Here is a 15,188-nt window from a genome sequence, read left to right on the forward strand (position 1 = left end):
CTTTGCACTTTCTCTAATTTCTTGACGTGCTTGACTAGGTGTGGATTCCAAACTGGTGCTGCATACTCCAGTATGGGCCTGACGTAGATGGTGTACAGAGTCTTAAACGAATCCTTACTGAGGTATCGGAACGCTATCCGTAGGTTTGCCAGGCGCCCGTATGCTGCAGCAGTTATCTGATTGATGTGCGCCTCAGGAGATATGTTCGGTGTTATACTCACCCCCAGATCTTTTTCCTTGAGTGAGGTTTGCAGTCTTTGGCCATCTAAACTATATTGTGTCTGCGGTCTTCTTTGCCCTTCCCCAATCTTCATGACTTTGCATTTGGCAGGGTAACAATGTGTGTGTGTGTGTGTGTGTGATTATGTGTGTGTGTGTGTGTATGAATTTGTATGTGTGTGTGTGTGTGTGTGTGAGAGAGAGAGAGACTCAGCAATCAACATTTGCACCAATAACTCACTACAGTTGTGACCGGGTGTGGAAGTGTGAATTGCTCATTACTCTAAAATTTGTTCATGATTGCAGCCATGTATACACGTAAGTAACCATTCTTACAGTATTCATTACCTTTGTAACTTGTGAGTTCATTACCTTGTACCTAGTTCAGCCATCAAAACTTTGGAGCCCGGTCCCTGGACCCATTGTGTACCTCTGTAATCTGTAAATACCTTTGTAACTTGTCATGATTGTGACTAGACCTACCTGGAGTTCATTACCTTTGTAAATTGTGAGTTCATTACCTTTGTAAATTGTGAATTCATTACCTCTGTAACTTGCTCAGCTATCAAAACTTTGAGGCCCAGTCCCTGGACCCATTATGTACCTCTGTAATCTTTTGACTACCGCCCACTGGATGGGTATGGGGTGCATAATAAACATATTAAACTAACTATTAAACTGCTGTGGCTGACATCCTTGTCTGTGTCAGATATGAGGATGAGGAACAAGATGGGAGCGAGTACTGTGCCTTGTGGAACAGAGCTTTTCACCGTGCCTGCCTCGGACTTTACTCTGTTGACTACTACTCTCTGTGTTCTGTTAGTGAGGAAATTATAGATCCATCGACCGACTTTTCCTGTTATTCCTTTAGCACGCATTTTGTGCGCTATTACGCCATGGTCACACTTGTCGAAGGCTTTTGCAAAGTCTGTATATATTACATCTGCATTCTTTTTGTCTTCTAGTGCATCTAGGACCTTGTCGTAGTGATCCAATAGTTGAGACAGACAGGAGCGACCTGTTCTAAACCCATGTTGCCCTGGGTTGTGTAACTGATGGGTTTCTAGATGGGTGGTGATCTTGCTTCTTAGGACTACTACTACTACTACTACTACTACTACTACTACTACTACTACTACTACTACTACTACTACTACTACTACTACTACTACTGCTGCTACTACTACTACTGTTACTACTACAACTACTACCACTACTACAACTACTACCACTACTACAACTACTACCACCACTAGTACTACTACTACAACAACTACTACTACTACTACTACTACTACTACTACTACTACTACTACTACTACTACTACTACTACTACTACTACTACTACTGTTACTACTACTACTACTATTATTACTGCTAATATTACTACTACTACAATTACTACTACAATTACTACTACTACTACTACTACTACAACTACTACCACTACTACTACTACTACTACAACTACTACTACCACCATTACTACCACTACTACTACTACTACTACTAATAATAATAATAATAATACAACTACTACCACTACTACTACCACTACTACTACTACAATTACTACTACTACTACTACCCCAATGGAAATAAGTCATTTTGACTTTTCTGGGTTATCGTAGGTTCTGCACACATATGCTTCTATGTATGATAATCTATGTAACTGTATTAGTGTACACCTGAATAAACTTAATACTACATGAGGAAGCAAGACTCAGTACAGTTACAGTATAACGTGTGAGTGGCCCTTACAAACCCAGGCAGCTGCAGCAGCAGTGTTCACTTACATCATTACTGAAGCAACACAACAATAGAAACAAAACTACAAATTATTTTAGTGTCATAGGGAGGAGAAAAAACCTCTAAGTGCTTATAACTTGAAGAAGGAACTTTGGTTCCTCTAGCTCTTCCGTCAAAGGAGGTTCTTTAATGCGGGTGAGTGGCTCTTGATCTAAGGAATTGGATCTGTGCTTCCCTTCCTTGAATTAAAGTTGAATGCCTCCCACTTTTGCAGGTGATGTATGATCACTGTGGGTTTGGCGCTCCCCCAGAAACTAAGAATAATAATAGTTCAACTGTTAACAGCTGTATGTCGAGCAGTAATTTTTTTTTTATATAGTATATTGCATCCTTCAGGGGAACTTCCTTGATGCTGGCGAGGCTCTTGTTCCAGCGACTTGGAGTAAGTTTATTTAGGTACAGGTACACATAAATATAGTTACACAAATTATCATACATAAATAACACGTGTAAATTACTTAGGATAACCTCAAAAAAAAGGCAAACAATGACTTATTTCCATTTGAGTCATTGATTTATTTCCATTGGGAGCTTTTCTTTTTTAATCATCTCTGATTACATTTTATTTTCTGTATGAAATATAGACCCCAAAGGTTTAGTGCTTATACATGAATTTAATTATAATTTTTGTACTGCATATTTTCATTATAAATTTTCAAAAGTTACACATTATTGTCGCTTTCAGGGTAAATATAAGTTTATATAGGTACAGGTGCACCTAAGTACAATTGTCATACATAGTAACATGTCAAAATTACCTAGAATAACCTAAAAAAAAGTCAGCAATTTATTTCCTATGGGGTCTGTGTGATATTATTTAAAGCCTACCTGTAAGATACAGTAGAAATTAGTCTTGATTATAACCTTAAAAATTAGAACAGCTAAGTAACTCAAGTGTGTGAAGATCAGTTACAGTAAAAAGAGGTACGATAGAAATTAAACTGAGTTATTTTCATGAACATGAAATGGAAATTATCAGTTTACAATAAAAGATACATGAATGCTAACCATACAAGAAATCACACTCCTCCCTTCTGTAGCTTCACTCATTAGGTACCTTGTAATTCTGAACTGGCTTATGCTAGGACAGGCCTTGACTGTTCAGGCAATCCTTTCTACTCCTGTATTGCTGTATAATAAAGACTTTGAGGCCTGACCACCTACTATAAGTACTCTAAAACTGGTCACTTCCCTTAGTACCATACTAGTTTTGGTTCCTAACCTTGACAAGCTTTGCAACAAGATATTCTAGACACTGCTTATGAGCAATTTTATAAACATGATTTAACTTCACTTGCTTTACTCTGTCTGCAACATTCAGCATATCCAGTTGTAATTCATCCTGGCTTACATGCTCTCTTGGGTGATTTGTAGTCAGTCTATTTTTTCATGTTAAAGCAGAGTACCATGAACAAGAATAATCTACATGACATTGTATGAGCTAGATCTAGGGTCCTGCAAGCCTCAGTAGTTAGACACTGTGCCTGTCTATAGAGGAACTTTAGCCTGGCATTTGCTTTTTTTTTTTTTTTTACTATATTGTTCACAATCATTTCTGACATGCTTGGGTCAAAGGTATTTCAGTGAATATACTGAATATACTCCATTACACTGGACATTAAAAGTATTTACCCTTTGCAGTCTACTTTTCATGCCAAAGAGTATGTCTTCTGTTTTCCCAAGGTGTAGCATTAGTTTGTTGTCTTCTAACCATTTGCTCTAGGATTCTAGTTCTAGTGTGTCTTTACAAGACAGCATAACATGGTTTGTTAAGTGAATATTTAATTAGCTCTTATACGTTTCTCAATTTCAGTTAACACATCAACCAGATAATACTGCACAAGAGTAGGAAAGAATGGATAGTGGATGCCTTCCTGAAACTCGTGAGGTGCTTTGTGAACATTTACGTGTTAAAGTTTGTTACATTAACCCAGCGCTTGCTGACCAGGTGAGCTAAAAGTCATCTCAATGATCCTAAACTCAGTCCCTGCTAACTAGGCGAGTTGAAAATTGTCATCACAATCTCAGTCCTTGCTGGCCAAGCCATATCTGTTCATACAAGCACTCTTATGTAATGGGCATTAGGCAAACATAATGCAGTACAGTGGACCCCCGGTTAACGATATTTTTTCATTCGAGAAGTATGTTCAGGTGCCAGCACTGACCAAATTTGCTCACATAAGGAATATTGTGAAGTAGATTAGTCCATTTCAGACCCCCAAACATACACGTACAAACGCACTTACATAAATACACTTACATAATTGGTCGCATTGGGAGGTGATCGTTAAGCGGGGGTCCACTGTACTTGCTTCTAAAAAGATACATAGATTAAAGTGTATTTACAGATGTTCTTCATTTTATGCAGTATTTGTATTCCAGACCCATGGCAGCTGTATTAAACTTAGTCATTCCATCAATGTGTTATTCTGTATAATGCATAGAGCAAATATACATTATTTGCAAATTCTTATCCAAGATTTTTTACCAAAGAACAGCCAGTAGATAGGTTCAATTATCCCACTTTCTTTCTGGCTCACTGGTTTTCCTAAGTCTAAATTTCTTCATATTTTAGTCATTAATTCCTAAAAATGTCAATATTAACCAGATTAAAGTAACAGTCACGAAGATATGTTTGCTTAAATACAAAATAAACCCAAATTTGAAATATATTTTGTTTTGCAGATGTTATTTTGTATTCATGTTTTCTAGTTTCATGGTAAACCTTGGAACATAACCACCTTCGAGTTTATAGAGAAGACTGTGTATTACACTGTATATTTGAAGTGCCTTTGATGAGTTCTGCAAGTTTTTCTACTTCCGGAGCCCAACCATGCGCCAGGCTCATCTGGTGCTTGCCTGGTCATCCAGGCTGTTGCTGCTGGATGATACTGCTAATAGAAATTGGACATTACATAATGACTAATTTAAATAAAGCAAACCTCTAAATTTGATGATAAAAAAAAATTCATGTACAGTAGAACCCCCACATTTGCAAATTTAGTTTCTGTGGTTTCAGTTATCCAAGGTTTACTGTGGCCCAAAAATAACCCTTAATTTTGCTTAATAATGGCACCAAAGTGCAAAACTAGTGATGCTGGCAGTTCTTCAGAGCCTAGGAGAAGCCGAGAAGTGCTGTCCATTAGTGAAAAAGTGCTAATTCTCAACTTATTGTGCATAGTTTATCAATTAATGTAAACTTTATCATAGGGATGTATATAAACAAAAAACAATATATACAGTGGACCCCCGGTTAACGATATTTTTTCACTCCAGAAGTATGTTCAGGTGCCAGTACTGACCGAATTTGTTCCCATAAGGAATATTGTGAAGTAGATTAGTCCATTTCAGACCCCCAAACATACACGTACAAATGCACTTACATAATTACACTTACATAATTGGTCGCATTCGGAGGTAATCGTTATGCGGAGGTCCACTGTATAGGGGTTTGCTACTATCCGCAGTTTTGGGTATCCATGGTAGATCTTGGAATGTATCCCCTGCGGGTATAGGGGGGACTACTGTACTGAAACTATAATGCTGTTTGTAATCACTGAATTCTTAAAGATTATGGTTATACCTAGATTACTTTATCTTTCCAGGTGACAGACATATTGGCTGGTGACAGAACAAATACTGAGATTATTGATTTACTTAAATCTGATACTCTCTTAGAAGAGAATGTTGAGAAAGCAGTTGCATCTCTTTCTGAGTAAGTATGCAGTCTTCAGAGTAATTGATATACACGTATATTGTTAATATAACAAACTATACAATTTTAAGTTTAAAATTTAGACTTTTTATTGTGGATTGTGCCAAACTACTCAAGGTACTTTAGGGGTGCTCCGAAGAGCCCCCTATGTATCATGGGGTGCTTTTAGGAAATGTATGTCATGGGGTTTACTAGTTAACAGAAATCTAAAGTAAACACAACAGTTTATATGTTCTTGCAGTGAACTTTTTGGCTTCATATCAAGACTTACAACATAAATAATAGAAGTTGTAAGGTTACACTTAAAATTTATGCATTGTTGGTAAGGCAGTATCAACGATATATAATATGGTCTTCATATTACAAAATGGGCATAAATACACTGGAATGGGTACAGAGAAGGATGACAAAGTTAATCACCTGGATTAGAAATCTTTATCTGTGAAGATAGGTTGAAGGCACTAAATTTGCTTTCTTTGGAAAGGCTGTTCTGAACAGAGCAAGAGAGAGAGTGTAAAGAGACAACTTGGTGAAAAGCAATCTGTTATAGATATAGAGGTTATACTAGTATGTTGCAGTTCCTATTTAACCCTTTCAGGGTCCAGAGGCCAAATTTCAAAGTGTGCACCAGGTTCCAAGAATTTTCAAAAAATAATTTTGTTATTTTTTCTTATGAAATGGTAGAGAATCTTTTTCTGAAGGTAATAAAACAAAAAGTACAAATTTGATAGAAAATTGACGAAATTATGCTCTCGCGAATTTTAATGTGTCAGCGATATTTACACATCAGCAATTTTGCCGACTTTGACTCCCATTTGAGGCCAATTACATCATTCCGGTTGACCAAATTCTTAGCTATTTCACTAGTATTACTTATTTTCTATTGATTGAGCACAAGAAACTGCCAAGTCAACTGTTTCAACTACAAAATAAAGTGATTGGAAATTGGTAATTTGGCCAATTTAATGCAAAGTTCAAAATATTCTAATTTTAAAATAAGGTCCAGAATAAAAAAAATGCAGGCATTCCTGGCACTAGACTAACATTTCCTCTGTTCATTAGTTATGTTTTCAGGCTTTACTAATGAATTCCATTTTGATTTTTTATTCACATAATGAATTTTTATTCAAACCAAAAAATAGAAGATTTACTGTTATGCAATATTGTAATAATTGTATAAATAATATCACCACATTTGTGAACATATATTAGACCCACCAGCTGGCGTGTATTAGACATGTGAGGTCATTTGTTAACTCTTGAACATCAGCAAAAATTTAGCATTTCCGCTACTTTGAGCTCAGTTTCAAGCCATTTTCACTACTAAAACCAATCAAAATAATCTCTATTTATGTAATATATCTTCCATTCTATCAAATGAGACCAAGAAATTGCAAATACAACTATAAAAAACATACGAAAAAACACTGCAAATTCGCTGTTTTAATAGAAAATTACAGTCTTAGTTTTTTCCTCTCATTATGCACTGTGTGCTGCAGGATTTGTTTTATGTGGTGCACACATACCACATAGATGTATTTTCTCATATCTAGGCCCAGATTTACCACTCTCAGCTTATCAGAGTGAGCTGAGCTCATGGCGTAGATCTACGGTTTGCACCCTCAACGTAAAGCCGTAGATCTACGGCACGGACCCTAAAAGGGTTAATGCTCATGAAATCCTTCACAGAATATAGTTTTTCATATTTCAGAACATCATAATGCATGAAATTATGTGAAAATAAGGTAAATATGGTCACCTTGTTCTCTTTTAGAGAATTATTGTGTTCAGTATGATGCCTGAAATGTTTGATATAGGTTTGATTCAAGGCTATATTTATCACTATGACACTGTGTTCCACCTACTGTATTATAGATTTTTAGTTAGCAAGCATGCATAAGTGTGTTAGACAGGAGTGAATAGAGACGAATGGATTTTGGGAAGGGATTCAGGGAAACTGGTTAGCCAGACTTGAATCCTTGAAGTGGGAAGTACTACAATGCCTGCATCTTAAAAGAGGGGTTTGGGATATTGGCTGTTTGGAGGGACATCTAAACTGTTGCATCTGAGTGCCTCTGTAAAGACAGTGATTGTGTGTGAATGATGGTGAAGGTGTTGAACAATGATGAAAGTTTTTCTTTCTTTTTTAGTTTTTCCTTTCTTTTTGAGTTTTTTTCTTTTCTTTTTGGGTCACCCTGCCTCGGTGGGAAATGGCTGACATGATAAAAAAAAAGAAAAATTATCATGCAAGTACATGTGTATAAGTTAATTCTGAGTAAAAAAATTACAGTGGAACCTCAGTACTCGAACTTAATTAATTTCAGAAGGCTGTTCGAGTGCTGATCTGTTCGAGTACCAAACAGATTATTCCCAACCAATTTTCTTTTTGGTTGGCTGTTATCACTAATCTTCGTAGGCCCCATGGTGACTTATTTATACAAATAATATAAAAAAACACCAAAAAATGCAAAGAAACATGAAATACTTTAGAGCGAAGTTCTGGCGGGTTGTGTTTGTTTAGTCGAGTGCCGAGCAAACGATCGACTACCCAAGCAATTTTTTTTACCAAACAAAGTGTTCGAATACTGAATTGTTTGAGTAGGGAGCTGTTGGAGTACCGAGGTTCCACTGTAATTGGTAATTTTGTACAATTAAAATACGTTGAGTAATTTAATATTGGCATGCTGAATCTCAACTTTTTTATATATACTGTATTTCAGACCTGATTCAGAGGTGCGAGAATCACTTGGCATGGCACTTTTCCATTCTGTTTCAATACTTGAAAGTGAACTTTGTGCTCAGGTATGTTTAACATTTTTCAGTTGTTGGCAGTAACTTAAATTATTAATGGTAAAATAAGCAATTATTACCAGTGATCTATAAAAACAAACAACTCTCAGTGTATAATAAAAATTTCAGTATAATGGCTGTTAGAATTCACAGCTAACTTCTTATTTGTAAAGGAGATTTTAAATGACATTTCAATCTGCCCTGGACCATTATTAAATCAACTTGATAATCCAGGAAGGACTGGGTGTGAGTTGGACCTGACTAGCTTGTGTTGCTGGGTCTGGTGCCGTGCTCCTTCCTTGAGTGGAGGTGGCCAGACTGGGTGGGTCATTGAACTAATCTGGGGGGGAGGACATGGACCTGCTCTGCATGGGTCAGTAGGCCTGTTGCAGTGTTCCTTCTTTCTTATGTTCTTGAAAGTTTCCATTACAAACTCCAAATTCATTATGAACTCTTAATGTACACTGTGATTATGAAATTCCTTGCAGAGACTGCAAACAAATACACAGGCAAAAAGGTAAAAATTTAATCATTAGAGCAATTGAACATAAAAAGTCTTCTTAATTTTCAAAAGACAGTTGAACAGTTTTCTTTCATTTTAAGAATCATAATATTAACTGAGAAGCTCATGGTGTACTCCACTGTAGAATTTTTTTAATGAATAAGCACAAAATCCTTGAATTGGCCACAATTGCTTCATAATCCAGTTTCACAATCAAGACCAGTGGGAGCTAGATGCTATAATTACCCTTATTTTGAAATTACTCCTTCCTGTGCTCGACTTGATCCTGCACTTAGAACTATTTCCTACATCTGACTAAATCATGTGTTTTTGGTCAAGTGTGCCTTACAGTGCTAGTCACGGCAAAAATGCCGTGACGAAAATCACGGGGGGTCTTTTTTTGTCAGTGCATTATGCCAGGTAGCAGCCATTAGCATGATGTCACAGCCTGCTGCCACACACCACAGTGACTCCTCAGTGCTCAAGTGGCTGCCGTGGTGAGAGGAAGTGATGCAGTTTTGTCTCTCATCTGCCCCATCTTTTGTCCAGTGTTCCCTTTGGTTTTGGGGCTATACATGTTTGATTATGGGTAAAAAGAATTCTTTAACACCTGAAACTATAGCTCAAATCATAGGGCTTCACAAAGCTGGGCACCAGATGAAAGGAATAGTGGAGAATGTTGGTGTGTGTGAACATTCAGTGATGAACTGGGTGCAGTGTGTCAAGGCTGGTGGCGGTCCCGACTTACCTCAGCCTGGCCCCTCGAAGAAGACATCTGTTTGTACCTTAACTGTGTTAAAGAAGCAGTTAGAGAGTACACCTAAGATAACTGCTAGAGAATTGAAAGAAAAGAACCCACATCTTCTCAGAGGTGTCTGTAAGAACTGTTAACAGACATGTGTAAGAACTAGGCTACAGTAGTCACCGTCAGGTTCAGAAACCAATCCTCTCCATGCCGCAGAAGAAACGTAGGCTGGATTATGCAAAGAAATATCTTCACTGAAATACTCAACAGTGGTCTGAAGTACTTTGGAGTCATGAAGCAACCTTCACCATCACCTGTAACCGTAGGGGACATGTACCGGCCCAGAGGTAGTGACCCTCTAGAGTCTAGACCCATGCTACACCTGGGGGACCACCAAACACCCAGACTTGCTCATGGTTTTGGGGTGTTTCAATGCTCAAGAGTGTTGGTGAGCTCATTGTGCTTCCCAAAAACCAGTATATGAACCAATATAATAACCTGGAGCTATTGTGTGACAATTTACCTGAGGCATTTGACAAGTGTGGGGCTACAATTTTTATGCAGGACAGTACACCGTGTCATACCGCCAAATCTGTAGTTCAGTGGCTTAAGGACTGTTAAGTGATGTTCTTTAATGACTGGCCAGGCAATTCCCCAGACCTAAACCCTATTGAGAACCTCTGGTCATTAGTGAAACGAAGTTTACTGGGCAAGGATATCAGTTCCATCCCGTGACTGGAGATTGCTCTACATGAGGCATGGAATAATATACCTCCCCAAACACTCGAGAATTTGTGAGAGTCTTCCTGCACAGATGAGGGACGTGATTAAGTGTAAAGGATGCAGCATCAAGTATTAAAACTTCAGTAAGTGTGCAAATATATACAGAAGACCGTCATTTAATATGGTAGTTACGTTCCTGAAAACACTGTGTTAGGTAAAACTGTGTTAAATGAACTGAAGAAGTTATGGGGAAAATAGGGTTACATTCCTGTGAGCCCCAAAAAAGCAAAACAACTTTTTTTTAGGCCTCCACTTCTTACAAAAATAAAAGTGAATATGTAATTGTAGTTCATTGTCGTGATGTATTATATTGTTTTTAATGCTTAAGATTACAGATGCAACAAAAATAATAGTATTTCTTACCTTAAATTGTGGGTGCTGGTGTTTGTGGATGATTGTGGAGAGTTATGCTGTGGCCCTACTGGGCTGAGGCGGATGGTAGAGGTTCTGGTAATGAAGTCGATGATTGTACTGGAGTGTGCATAAACTCTGCAATGGATTTCTGTTCTATTTCACCCTGCAGTACATTATACAATTGACGGTACAGCATCAGCTGCTCTAGACACCGTTTCAGGGTCCTCTTTAGTGAAAAAGTCTAACTTTAAGTCATTCAATAAGTCAGTCAAGTCATTAAGTAAGTCAGTTAGTAAGTCACACAAACTCATGTTTACCTCATTTTAGGTGCACAAAGTGATGCTTCATTACAGCCACAGGTTATCTCTTGTCTAATATCTCTGTTTTCTTCGTTAATTCCAAGACGTAAATGCTTATACCTTTTCTTGCCACTTTCAGCAACACTGGTATGCCTATTGGGTGTCATGATTGCTTGGCAGATACAAGATATGGTAATTAAAATATCAAAACACAATTCACAAACACAGCTCGCTTGTAGGAGAGAAGTGGAACTGGACATGTATGAGCGAATGCTCGGATGGTGGAGTTGGGAGTGTCAGGGGGTGGCAGGGGATGGCAGGAAGTCTTCCCTGCTGACGCACAGCAAGGCAGCCACTTGAGGAAAAGGGAAATTTTTTCCCCTCCTGCAACCTGAACCATTTTATTAAATTAATTTTACGAAGTGTTGTATAAAATTGTGCCACAATTCTTCAATTGTGCTATAACCAAATCGTGCCAAATAATCTCGTGTCAAAGACGGTCTACTGTATACAATGGAACCTTGACTTACGAGTTTAATCCGTCCCGTGACCTAGCTCGTTACTCAATTTGCTCGTTTGTCAAATAAATTTTCCTCATTTAAATTAATTGAAATGCTATTAATCTGTTTCAGCGGAATTCCTGCTCTTGGGAGACATGACAGAATACTCCAATATAAACACTAATACAGTACGTATCAACTCTACGGCTTATTTATCTATCACAATTGATCTAAAATGACATAATAAACAATATAAATAACATAGAAACATGATATATACTCTAGAATGAATAAAATGTCATTTAGTGATGAGTGGTGGTGGCTATTCCCACTCCCGCTCTGGTCATATCTTCCCATGCTCTTATTATAAGAGAAAACAGTGTTTGTGAGGCTAACTACACTAGATCATTAGTTTCATAAGGAAAACACTGAAACAATGTATTTATAAATAAGAAATGTTGTATAAAAACATAATAAAACATAAAGAATATAAAGAAATAAACTGGTTTTATAAAGTGTACATTTATACCGTATTTACCTTTTAGAAGAGATGCTGGCAGAGGTTGAGGGTGGAAAGGATATACTGAGTGGCGTATGCTGGAGGAGTTCATTTTGTTTCGTCCTTTTTCTATCGCTTAATCGCTTAACTTATTTGCTACACTCTTAATGCTACACTTTATCGCTGAACTTAATTACTACAATTTTTTTTTTCACTTCACTTTTCACTGTTTTTTGGCTTTTTCTCTATGCTTTCCTCACTTTCATCTGCAGGGCATTTCAATAAAAACCTGTCCAGGGAGGTTTGTTTCATCCTCCATCTTTTCATGGACAGAGGGCTGCAGCTTAGAAATTATTGTAACACCCTTGGCTGGCACTGTAGCCTTTATTGACTCCTTCTGGTTTAGTATCATACATATGGTAGAAGTACTACACTGGTATTGCCTGGCCAAGTCCACAACCCGCACACCTCGCTTGTGTTTATCTATGATTTCATGCTTTAATTCCATGGGCATCATCCTCTTTTTCTTCTCAGCACTGTCCTTTGCACTTACTTTCTTAGGATCCATGGTTAGAAAAAGAAATTTGGCAAAATAACTGCACAAAACTCAAGCAAAACACAAGAGAAATGCTTCCATGTCGAGGTAAACACGTGCACTGCTGAGGGATGTTGTGGTGTTCGCTGCGCCAACTAGTAATGGCGTTCTGAAGCTCGTTCATTATTTTTATTATTATAATTGGGAAGCGCTAAACCCGTAGGATTATACAGCACCTGTGGGAGAGGGGATGGAAGATATTCAGGCTTAATTTAGGGAATTGGAGCACAGATCCAGTTCCCTAGATCAAGAGCCCCTCCCCAGCATCAAGGAACCTCCCTTGAAGGGAAAGCTCACTCATAACTCAGATTTTGGCTCATAACTCTGAGCAAAAAATTGACCGAGTGACGGCTCGTATGTTGGGGCACTCATAAGTCGAGGTTCCACTTTATTACAATCTTTCATGGTATGTGTTTGCATTTTGGTATGTGTGTGGGGGAGGGGCGGCATAATGCCGTGGCTAGCACTGTATATGTAACATGTAATTGTAAACCTTGTACATTTTCACAGAGCACTGAGTCCAACACTTTTTTTTTTTTTTTTTTTTTTTGTGTTACCATTTTGTCCTAGGCACATGTCAATTCGACACTAGGCCTGTTGTATATGAGTGTGTGTGTGTGTGTGTGTGTGTGCATGTACTCACCTATTTGTGGTTGCAGGGGTCGAGTCTTAGCTCCTGGCCCTGCCTCTTCACCGGTTGCTACTGGGCCCTCTCTCTCCCCGCTCCATGAGCTTTATCAAACCTCGTCTTAAAACTGTGTATGGTTCCTGCCTCCACTACGTCATTTTCTAGGCTATTCCACTGCCTGACAACTCTATGACTGAAGAAATACTTCCTAATATCTCTCTGACTCATTTGTGTCTTCAGCTTCCAATTGTGGCCTCTTGTTTCTGTGTCCCCTCCCTGGAACATCCTGTCTTTGTCCACCTTGTCTATTCCATGCAGTATTTTATATGTTGTTATCATGTCTCTCCTGACCCTCCTGTCCTCCAGTGCCGTCAGGCCGATTTCCCTTAATCTTTCTTCATAGGACATTCCCCTTAGCTCTGGAACTAACCTTGTCGCAAACCTTTGTACTTTCTCTAGTTTCTTGACGTGCTTTATCAAGTGCGGGTTCCAAACAGGTGCTGCATACTCCAGTATGGGCCTGACATACACGGTGTACAGTGTCTTGAACGATTCCTTACTAAGGTATCGGAATGCTGTTCTCAGGTTTGCCAGGTGCCCATATGCTGCAGCAGTTATCTGATTGATGTGTGCTTCCGGAGACATGCTCGGTGTTATACTCACCCCAAGATCTTTCTCCTTGAGTGAGGTTTGCAGTCTTTGGCCACCTATTCTATACTCTGTCTGTGGTCTTCTGTGCCCTTCCCCTACCTTCATGACTTTGCATTTGGCAGGGTTAAATTCGAGAAGCCATTTGCTGGACCAGGTGTCCAGTCTGTCCAGGTCTCTTTGAAGTCCTGCCTGGTCCTCATCTGATTTAATTCTCCTCATTAATTTCACATCATCTGCAAACAGGGACACTTCTGAGTCTAGCCCTTCCATCATGTCGTTCACATATACCAAAAATAGTACTGGTCCTAGGACCGACCCCTGTGGGACCCCGCTCGTCACAGGTGCCCACTGTGATACATCATTACGTACCATGACTCATTGTTGCCTCCCTGTCAGGTATTCTCTGATCCATTGCAGTGCCCTTCCTGTTATATGCGCCTGATGCTCTAGCTTCTGCACTAATCTCTTGTGAGGAACTGTGTCAAAGGCCTTCTTGCAGTCCAAGAAGATGCAATCAACCCACCCCTCTCTCTCGTGTCTTACTTCTGTTATTTTATCATAAAACTCCAGAAGGTTTGTGACACAGGATTTGCCTTCCATGAATCCGTGCTGGTTGGCATTTATACTCTTGTTCCGTTCCAGGTGCTCCACCACTCTCCTCCTGATAATCTTCTCCATAACTTTGCATACTATACACGTCAGTGACACAGGTCTATAGTTTAGTGCCTCTTTTCTGTCTCCTTGTTTAAAAATGGGAACTATATTTGCCGTCTTCCATACCTCAGGTAGTTGCCCAGTTTCCAGGGACGTGTTGAAGATTGTGGTAAATGGCACGCACAACATATCTGCTCCCTCTTTAAGGACCCACGGGGAGATGTTGTCCGGTCCCATTGCCTTTGAGGTATCGATGTCCCTTAGCAGTTTCTTCACCTCCTCCTCATCTGTATGTATGTCGTCCAACACTTGTTGGTGTATTCCTTGCTGGTGTCCCCATCTGGTCTGTCCCCCCAGAGTCCTTCCTGTCTCTACTGTAAATACTTCCTTAAATCTCGTGTTGAGCTCCTCACATACCTCTTGATCGTTTCTTGTGAGTTCTCC

General features: G+C 38.9%; 1 protein-coding gene across 2 annotated transcripts in view; it reads left to right on the forward strand.

The window, feature by feature from the left end:
* The first annotated feature begins 2,011 nt into the window (after positions 1 to 2,011).
* Positions 2,012 to 15,188, forward strand: part of LOC128693291 (polyadenylate-binding protein 1-A) — a 31,924-nt gene continuing 18,747 nt past the window's right edge. Inside the window, exons 1-4 of one of the 2 annotated variants that reach the window (XM_053782894.2) lie at positions 2,012 to 2,164; positions 3,843 to 3,977; positions 5,635 to 5,744; positions 8,465 to 8,546. In XM_053782894.2, coding sequence (XP_053638869.1) covers positions 3,885 to 3,977; positions 5,635 to 5,744; positions 8,465 to 8,546 — 285 coding nt within the window. In that variant the 5' untranslated portion in view covers positions 2,012 to 2,164; positions 3,843 to 3,884. The remainder of the gene's footprint in view (positions 2,165 to 3,842; positions 3,978 to 5,634; positions 5,745 to 8,464; positions 8,547 to 15,188) is intronic. The other variant, XM_053782895.2, reaches the window with a different exon arrangement.

This window comes from Cherax quadricarinatus, chromosome 28 (assembly GCF_038502225.1).
Source record: "Cherax quadricarinatus isolate ZL_2023a chromosome 28, ASM3850222v1, whole genome shotgun sequence".
Taxonomy (NCBI): Eukaryota; Metazoa; Arthropoda; class Malacostraca; order Decapoda; family Parastacidae; genus Cherax; species Cherax quadricarinatus.